At 37.1% G+C, this 10,382-nt stretch overlaps 1 protein-coding gene across 1 annotated transcript; it reads left to right on the top strand.

Moving 5' to 3' along the window:
• The first annotated feature begins 5,483 nt into the window (after positions 1-5,483).
• On the top strand, positions 5,484-8,962 carry LOC126603875 (transcription factor bHLH145-like). The gene is made up of 4 exons (XM_050270876.1): positions 5,484-5,699; positions 5,865-6,569; positions 6,741-6,890; positions 7,007-8,962. The coding sequence occupies exon 4, from the start codon at positions 7,024-7,026 to the stop codon at positions 8,101-8,103; it is 1,080 nt and encodes a 359-aa protein (XP_050126833.1). The 5' UTR covers positions 5,484-5,699; positions 5,865-6,569; positions 6,741-6,890; positions 7,007-7,023; the 3' UTR covers positions 8,104-8,962.
• Positions 8,963-10,382: the final 1,420 nt, after the last annotated feature.

Here is a 10,382-nt window from a genome sequence, read left to right as displayed (position 1 = left end):
CATATGATTAACTGTTGAAACAAATCATTCATGTCAATCATAAAACCATGTACACCAACACAAACTTTACATATGAAATTAGTTATAAACAAATATATATTTTTGTTAGACTGCTAGTCGACACTTTGCATTCGATTGTTAAGACATTTTTAGTCTTTATATTTTGTTTGTAATTCGTTTTGGTACATGTGTTTTATGTTTTAAGTATAAATCCATCAGTAAATTTGGTCAATTTCTTCTAATTTGGCTTTAAATTTTGCACGTGACAAACTTTTAAACCAACATAAACAAGAGTATTAAAGTCTTTTACAGTAGGTTATGTAAGTTTGAGTTTTGTATATATATAATAATCGAATTGCCTGAGTTTTTATTTAGAAAACACGATTTTTGTACCGGTGTAAGTTTAATAATTTTGAGAGTCATATTTTTAAAAACCGAACTCATATTTTAAGCTCAACAATTGAACTCACCCTTATCAAACTCATATTTTCAGCCTCGTAGGTGCGACTGTGAATGTGAGATTGATACCGGTGGAGTCCGATTAAAACACCAAAAAGAAAAAGGTATTTAACCAATTAACCCTACATTCAAACATCCATGATTCCGTTGGGTGTTCACCCGTGAGCTCCTAGCTGAACAACTTTTGGATCAAAAGGGAAGTGGTAGGTGTTAAGTTCACAGAATATATACTCGATTAAGATAACATATCGAGTTGTTTTTAGAAAAAGGAAGAAAACATGATGAACATCCATAGAATATGGAGGGTCCACTATCAGCGATGACAGAGCTCAAATAGTGAAAAATATTTTGTATTTGTGCGTTACACAGAAACATCCATATAAGCTTCAACTTTAAAAACGAAATAAAAAAGAAAAGAAAAGGGAAAACACTTGTGTTCCAAGAGACTTTAGTCAAGTGGTCAATCCACAACAACCGTTCTTGTGTCATTGTTACAATTTAATTGGACCATTCAACATTTTACTTTTAAATTATAAAGTTTTAAATTCTATGATACTAAAGTGGCTATGATGATTAAATAACACATAAGACGTGCGGAGGAAAGCAAATATTTCTTTTTCCTTTTTAAAAAAATACTGTATATTCTTAACTGTGTTGTTAGCTATCCGCTCAAAGCCGAGTGAGGTGCTCTACTAACATGAGAGCTTAAGACGAGTTGGTGAATAGACTTTAAATACCAATACTCACTTAGCTTAGGTTTCATCTTCATTCAGTCATTAAATGCCCAGTTTAATTACAAAGTCGCACTATCAGACTCGACATTCATGTTCCTTTAGATGTACACTGGACAAAAGAAACCTTGCTTTTATATTTAATTATTAATTAGGGTTTGCTTTACATCTCATATTGTAGTTTGTACATGGGAGAGTGTTTAAGTGCCACCAAAAGGGTCAACCCAATGAGATTGGAGGGGGAGGGAAGGACTTGATTAGGCGTGGCCATTTGTTCCCTCCACTCCAAACAAGAGAGCATGAAAGCATGTATATAAATGACAATTAAATAAGCTTAATACATATATAATTAGGTAATATGGATCTTCTTACCTGGGCAAATCATGGGTCTACCTTTTATATTATATTTTGGGTACAACCATATGCCATGCCCTAGCTCCCCACAGTCGGCCGGCACTAAAGTCTAGGGCAGAAGGTCTCTTTGCTCGATCCACTTATTTTTTATTCCATGTTTTTTTAATCCAAGCCCTGTTTGTTCTGGTTGTTTAAAGTGAGTCCCATATCAAATTAGAATCCTATGATAAATCTGCAGTTTATTAAATAAGGCAATACTTTGATTTATTATTTGTACGGCTGTCTCGACCATATATCTAATAAGTAATATATATATATATATATATATATATATATAATTTTTTTTATTTTTATGATCATAATTTTTTAAAGTTGATGTGCTTTTGTTATACAAATACTAGAGGATATTACACATCCGATGCATGCGATAGAAGTTACAAAATGAGAAAATGAAGAGTGCGAGAGATAGAAAAGACAAAAGTGTATTAGGGTTCTTGGTTTACAAAATATTATGATATCAATTATGAGAATATACATTTTATAAGATGATCATTATAATTTTATTACCACTTAATATTACGATTAAGTAATATTTCTTTTTATGTTGTATTAAAATTACTATAATAATATCTTATTATCATTGTTTAATGCGGGTGCCAAAGAAATCCCTGGAAACAACCATCTTCTTCTAAATCATTTGCTGATTAAGCTTAATCAAAAGCACCCGACTCTTCGCTCTTTGTTCGGGCCAACCATTGATGGCTACTTTGGAGGTCTCGACACATCCATATATCACATCAACCAAAAGTATTCTTGTACCTATATATGGCGGGGTACCCGTAGACCTATTCTCCTTTTAGGATTATGATTTTTTCCTTTCCTCTTTTCATCCTCTTCTATCTTCTGTTCTTACATTTTTTTTTTATTTTGTCTTTCTCTTATTATAAAAAATTAATATAAAATATTAACGTGACTTAATTGCGATTATTCAAATAAAAGAAGAGAGAAATGAAGGGAAAAAAGAAAAAGAGAAAATCTTACTCCGTCCTCTTAACCTCCTAACCCTAAAGTAGTAGGCCACCGATGGATACCGATACAATTGTCAGGTGGAGTATGAGTTTGTGAAATCACATTACCCAATCAAAGATCAGTGGGACCCCAAAAATGCATGTATACAGTCCAATGGTTTGAATGGTCAAGCTCCAAATAATTGGTGTTCATGTAAAACATTGGATACCATCTCCTTTTACCTTATAATCTTGATTCTTGTAAGTAGTATATACATTTGCCAAATTTTGCCTTTCGTTCTTCTTTTAGTTTTAGCATATCTATTGCCCTTTCTACATCATTTCCACGGTTTGTAGCATAAAAGTGAGAAGCAACTAAGTTTGAATTATGTTGCCATCTAAAATAGCAAGTGCTTCTCACTCTCATTATGTGCGGTTAAATTGAACTTAATTTTATCCGTTTTTAATGGTGCAATTGAACCAACTTTCACGCATGTGTAAATGTATAGTAATTGGTTGTTGTTGATGTAAAATCTTATTTATCACGTCTTGTTATGACTAATCATAAAGTTATTGGTGCTTACAATAAGAGCAATTGCTAATGTTTTCTTTTCTTTGTGTTTGGTTAAGAAATTTTTAAGACTAGTACATAATTCTAATAGGATTTAATATGCTAGAGCTAATACATGGTAACATGCGGGGTATAAAATAATCACATCATTAAGAATGAAGTTATTATTAGACTAGATGCTAGTGTGTCATGCTATAATAAGGTGATTTTCATTTAAACTACTTTAACATCAATTTGAAAGTGTTTTTAGGATAACAAAAAATGTTTTTAACAGCAACTGTCAGCAAAAATTACCATGCATTTTTTTACTTATGTTTCGACAAGTGCAAGATGACTTTTTTTTAAGCACTTAAAAATTTAAAATTATAACTAAACATGACAAGAAAACTAAAAAGCAATGGGGGTGTGTGAGAATTTTTTTTTATTTTTGTTTTTGAAATAGAAGGAGAGATGAAGAGAGTGACAGAGAATGTGGAAGTGAAAAGTTTGTTTTTTTTTTGGTTTTTTTTAGAGTAAATTACATAGAAACCCCTCAAGTTTGAGGTCTATTACAACCTCATACAACATCTTTAAAACATTTCACTTTCATACCTCACGTACTATTTTATTTCAAAATAACACCTCCGTTAGATTTTCCATCCAATGGTCTGTTAAATGTTAACGTGGCTGCCACATTTGTGCTGATGTGGCTGCCACATGACAATTTTTTTTTTATACATTAACAATATTATAATATTAACCCTAAAAAAAAAAAAACCAGAAAACCCGAACCCAGATCCCCTTCCCCACAACCCCACATCTCACCCCCACCCCCTTACCCATCTCTTCCTTCCCATCCGTCCGTCCCCACCCCCTTACCCATCTCTCCCATTCTTCTTCTTCCTCCACACCAACCCCAACACACTCCCTGACACCCTTTTTTCAATTCCTTCATTCCCTCTCCTTCTTTAGGGTTTGAACTTCGAATTCCACCTATCTCCCGCCTCTTCCCCCGCCACCCTCTGCCTCCACGCGTCTCCTTCCCCCAAAATCCATATCCCCCTCCACCTCTCCCACCTTAAAGCCCCCACCTTTAATCACTTATTTGCTTTTTTTTTTCACTAGTTTTCTTAGAAACCCCTGCAACCCACTACCTGCAAAACCACAACTCGCAACCCATTACTTGCAAAACCACAACCCACAACCCACAACCCAAATACCCGCAACCGTCGCCCAGGGGGGGTCGCGAGCTTATCATCGACGGGAAGTGCAAAGGTGCCTAGGTGGGTCGTCGCGGAGAGGGGGTCACGACAGGTGGGTCGTCGCACCGAGGGGGGGTGTTCACAGCAGGTGGGTCGTTGCGCCGGGGGGGGGTCACAACAGGTGGGTTGTTGCGTTGGGGGTGGGGTGGGTCACGGTAGATGGGTCGTTGCGCAAGGGGGGGTTTCACAGCAAGTGGGTCGTCGCGAGGAGGGAAAGACAAGTAGGTCTTCGGCGGGAAGGGGGAGGGGTTTGGTTTCTTCTTCTTATGGGGGAGTTACAGATAGGTGGGGGAAACGAAGGGGATTGGGTTCGGGTTTTTCTTGTTTTTTTATTATTATTTTTAAATAAGGTTAATATTATAATATTGTTAATGTATAAAAATTATTATTTTTGCCATGTGCAGTCACATCAATACAAATGTGGCAGCCACGTCAGCATTTAACAGACCATTAGATGGAAAATCTAACGGAGGTGTTGTTTTGAAATAAAATAGTACATGAGGTATGAAAGTGAAATGTTTTAAAGTTGTTGTATGAGGTTCTAATAAAGCTCAATACCTGAGGGGCTACTGTGTAATTTACCCTTTTTTTTATTTTTTAATTAATTAGAGATATGTTAGGATTACATGTATGTGAGACTTTGAAAAAAAAACAATAAAATTTGGTTGTATGAAATTACATTTCTGCTCTATATCTCTTATTCATGTTCTGTTTTATTTAGATGGTTAAACTGATAATTTCATAAGGTTTTGATTGACAATGAATGTTTTATTAATTAGTAGAGATTAGAAGGGTATGTCGGCAATTTTGAATATAGGTTTGGTTCGAACCCAACGACGTCGTCAACATACCACGCAAATAACGTCCTTGATTATTTGACTTAAACTCTTATGTCGGTATAAAATATTGATGTGATTAAATTATAACAGTTAAATTCGTAAAAAAAATAGAAAAAGAGAGAATAGTATTCCAATATAATCACCCACCGGTGACGGGTCCACCCCGGATAAAAAAAAAGAAATAAAAAAAGAAAGAAAGAATTCGAGTCATTCGACCCCCAACCAGGGACATTTCTGTAAAACCCGTTTCTATATAATCTCACCCTCCGTTCTCTCATCACGTTTAGTCTTCGACTGTACCTGCAATCGCCACTCTCTCTCTCTCTCTCTCTCTCTCTCTCTCTCTCTGCCCTCTGCTTGTTCCGAAAGCTTCCGGAGCTGCAATTCGATCTCGTTTCCTCAAGCAATCTCGCATTCCTTGTTCTGAAAGCTTCCGGAGCTGCAATTCGATCTCGTTTCCTCAAGCAATCTCGCTCTCAAATTGGGTTTTCTCCACTGTAAGTATTCTCTTCGATTTCACAGCTTTTAATGGCGGATTTGTCGATTTATTCATGTTTTTGGACTTCGACTTTCTGTTTGTTTCCCGAGAAAATGAATTGGAAAATTTCCGAGAAAAAAAAAAGAGCTAACATTTTGATCTGTTGCTTCGTTTTCCATTGCAGGGGATTGAGGAAAAGGCGTTGGAGATCTGTAGATTCGTATTGTGGGTAAGACCAGAACAGCATGCGGTGGTGGCTGAGTCTCTCTGTTGATGTTGTTCGCAAAGCCATCTCTTTGAACCTTTATTGCAGAGTAATTCTGTAATTCTTCTTTTTAATGAGCAGTGAACAATATTGAAATTCTGATATAACCCTTCAATTTTCTTACCCTTTTTTACCCTAAAAATTTTCCATGGGATCCACTTTTTTCATCGTCGTTCCTTGTTATGTTCGTCAGATTAGTTGATTTGAATCCAAAAAGCCTATATCTTTAGCTGAAATTCTGTTTCAATTCACTCTCATTTGCTTGTATTTGGGTAATTTAGCTTAAATTCATCTACCCTTTTCATATTTTCTCCATTTGGTTCTTGTTGATCTGCCTTCACTCTTTCGATTTTCGGGTTCGATCTCACTTTCTTGTCAATCAATCTGCTCAGACTTTCTCATACTCTATTTGAGTTTTAGTGTATTGCTCTGTGTTGAAATTGTTTGGTGTTTGGAAGTTGTCATTCCAAAAAAATTCAAGTGCCGGGAAGTTGTTTAGTTATGGTGTGCCAAGCAGCGGGCCAAACAAGATTTCGGGCATTGAAACATGAAAATGGGATTGATGGGGGTGCCACCATAATTGTTAGAGTAATAGCATGCTTTCAACCTCTCCAGGATTGCCAGGTTAGTAATTGAATTTACTACTTCTTGTTAATACTTTTAAAAAAGAAGAATCAGATGCCCCTATTCGATATTTCGGGTTTATTCGTTCATTTTCAGTAGATTCCATGTTCTTTTTATTGTGCTGGATAATGGTTGATGATGCCTAATATATGATTCTTGGGTATTTTCCAGGCTGAATATTTTCGACATTTGTTGAAACCTGTAACGTAGGAAGATTTCAGTGCTTTTGTGTTCAAGTTAAGCTGGAGTATTTAGTTTATTTCATTCTTGCTGAAAGAGAGACATAAATCAACTATTTCTAGTTGTACATACGTCCTTCTGGTACGTTTTACGTTTCAGATATGATGAATTGTAGTTTATTGTTTTTGGGTTTTTTTTTTTTTTTGGGGGATTTTCTAAGTTATTAGAAGTTTAATTATATGTGATTGAACTTGTAGGTAGTTGTTTTGGTTGGATGGGTGAAGATTTTGGAACCTGGATTTCTCAGCAGCATTTGGGCTGGCAACCACCCGATCCGAATGCAATGGGTGCTCCACTTGGCTTTGGGCAACAAAACTTCATTACTGCTTATGGGAAACCAGGCACTAATATGCTTTTGACAAATGGTACTATGCCGCCATATGCATCCTCAGAGTTGCCGCAACCACAAGTCGGCAAACCAAATGAACCTAAAGGTTGGTTCTATTGCTTACCCCGTATCAGACAGGCCTTCATGCCTGCCACCGACAATGGTCTCAAAGAGATAGTTTCTTCTGCCTGTCATGAAAGTCATGGGGGGACATTCGTACCGTACGCAGACAGTGCCTTTGAACAGAAGAGACTCCTTGTTAACAATCTTTCAGGGTATCGGACAACTTTGGTCTTTAGTTCTGAGATAGTGAATCCGTTGCAGTGCCGTACTTCTTGGAATCCAGACCAACAAGGTGCTTATTATTTGGATGGGGATGATCCTCGAAATGAAAGAGATTTTAAAAATCTGTCGGGAGCAGTTTTGACTGATGAATTCAGAGGAAATGATGAATGTGGTGCTGAAAGTGAGATGCATGAAGACACAGAAGAACTGAATGCCTTGCTCTATTCAGACGGTGATAGCGATTATACTGAGGATGATGAAGTTACTAGCACAGGCCATTCTCCGAGTACAACAACAGTTCATGATAAGCAAAATTGGTTTGAAGAAGTTGCCAGTTCTGATGGAATGAATAAAAAGCGGAAGCTATTTGATGGTGGTAACGATGGTGTGCCATCCGTAATGGACACTGCTAGTCCCATGAAACACAACCGATCGCTGGAGTTAGAGGATGATGCAGAATCCAGTTGTGCCTGCCAGCGAAGTTCTGGATTAAGAGAAGTGGATTCCTTGTCCAGCAACAAGAAGATGAGAAAGGAGAAAATCCGCGAAACCATTAACATTCTGCAGAACATAATTCCCGATGGAAAGGGAAAGGATGCCATTGTGGTGCTCGATGAAGCAATCCACTACTTGAAATCGTTGAAGCTCAAAGCCAAGGCTTTCGGACTTGACTCCCTCTGAGTCTCAATATGTCAGTTGCAGTAGTGCCTCTAGTAGGCACTTTGTATTACTCATTATCAGTTATCGTCGTTTAGTAATATTGGAGAATAAGTCGGTGTACATACGTGTTTGCGTATATAGTACGGCATGAAGTAGGTTCCAGCTATGGTGGTGAAAACGGGAGCGGTTCCGGAGAGGAAGAATCGAGCTTGAAACCCTCTTGAAGCATTTGTGTTAAATGATTGAAATGGTGAATGATTTGTTTTAGGGTAAAGAGAAAGCGACAAGCGCACCTGGAGAGAAAGAGAGCGTGTCATATATTGGCATGGGGTGAATTCAAAGAGAAGAAGGAGAGGGGTCCCACCAAAGGAGATGAAGAGTGCACGCCCCTTGTGTTTTTTTGGGTCCCAAAACTTCACTTTCCTCTCACTTTTGTGTTTACTTGTCATCTCTCTCTCTCTCTCTCTCTCTCTCTCTCTCTCTCTCTCCCTGCAAGTTTGCACGAGCAAGAAGGCCTTCACCAACCCCATCACACCAACTTGCGAAAAGAGGGTCCCAATACCAACCAATTTCTGCAGATCAAAAGGGTTCAATCCATGACAGCCATGTGAGCGGAACGACTGTTACTCGAGGTGAAGCGATAGACTTACCCAGTGAGATGATGGGGTTAAAGATGTTACTATGGTTATTTTGTAAGTGTGGTTTTTGGGGGTGCGGGATGTAAATTGCATGTGGGTGTGGAGTTACTATTGTCCTGATGCCTATGTCTTACGTTGCATGCAAGCTTTACGATACGAGACAGCGATGTGTATTTCAATATTTGTGTGTTGTGATGTGATTCCCTTTGTTTTTGCTGAATGAAGTATTGTTGTTGCAGAAATATTTTCTTTGATTTAATAATGTAATTGTGAAATGAGCGGGGGGGGGGGGGGGAGGGACCATTGAGTTTGCATTAGAAATATACGTGCATGAGGGGCACGTGTACGGCTAGCTGAAATGGTCTTTAGTATTAATATAATTTTGGTTTATGAGATTGAAAATTGATAGAAATAATCTCTAAGTTTGTTTATTGTAAATCATTTTGTAAAAAATCTTTCAACATAATTGTCAAATTGACAAGTAAGCAACCACGTGGTCATTTTTTTGTTTAAAGGTATTGTTGTCAAACTAACCCTTTCTTTTTAATCGAAAAGGTTCCTAAGATTTGCATAGCTTTTTATTTTGGTCCCTGATAATGAAAATTGATAGAAGTGGTTCATAAGTTTCCATCGTAAATTATTTTAGTCATTTCATGAATATGGAGAAGATCTAGAAACTCCACAAAAGTATGACCTAGTAAGCGCCTATATCATGAAAAATGTGTGCATAATGAGATGCAATGAGCATATCAACTTTTGAATACTTATTTTTAGAGGGCTATTAACATATTCATTGGATGTGTTTACTTGTCAAATTGTAAAGGTGGTGAAACTCCACCAAACTTCACCAAAATATCATCGTTAAGTAGAGGAGTTGGTTTAACAAAAATATCCTTAAAAAGTGGTCATGTGATTGCTCACGTGACAATTTAACGAGGGTGTTGACAATTTTTTTACGGAATGACTAAAGGATTGACGATGAACAAATTCAAGCACTACTTCTACCGATTTTCATTGTTATGGGCCAAAATAAAGAGTTAAACAAATTTCACGAACCACTTGGGCTAACATGTGTTGGTTTGTCAAATAAAGCCTTTAAAAGGTGGTCGCCCACCTAGTCGCTCACGTGACAATTTAATGATAATGTAGACAAGTTTTCATGAAATGACCAAAATAATTTGCAGTGGACAAACTCAATGACCACTTCTATCAATTTTCAATCTTAGAGACCAAAGTAGACGAACTTAGGGACCACTTTTATGAGATTTCTGTCTATTTGAAATTTTATAACAAAAGGCCTAAATATACAAGATCCCAAAAATGGAGGTACATAATTGTCCCATAAAATAGGGGAGGATACCACATTGCACTCTTTGCACGAGTGTTCTGTGTGTTCCCCTTTTGTACCCAAAACATTAAATTACAGAAATTAGGCTTCAACCAAATAACAATGAGGCACACACGAAAAAGTCCAAAAGTGGCTAGATTTAGTACCAGTTTAGTGCTGCTGAAAATTTTAATACATGATGGGGTCTTGTTAGTCTTTGGAAAGCATGCTAAAACCAATTTTTGTTTTTTATAATTGGGGGTGAAAATAAGCCTGTTGATGCACAAAACCGGATGGTCTTGGAACAACGTAAATCCGACCGTGAATCTGCAAGT

The sequence above is a fragment of the Malus sylvestris genome, chromosome 15 (assembly GCF_916048215.2).
Source record: "Malus sylvestris chromosome 15, drMalSylv7.2, whole genome shotgun sequence".
Lineage (NCBI taxonomy): Eukaryota > Viridiplantae > Streptophyta > Magnoliopsida > Rosales > Rosaceae > Malus > Malus sylvestris.
This window is presented reverse-complemented; position numbering and strand designations above follow the sequence as displayed.

What these genes read in the sequence shown, in the direction of transcription:
- LOC126603875 (XM_050270876.1), top strand. Translation starts at nt 7,024, where the DNA reads ATGGGTGAAGATTTTGGAACCTGGATTTCTCAGCAGCATTTGGGCTGG.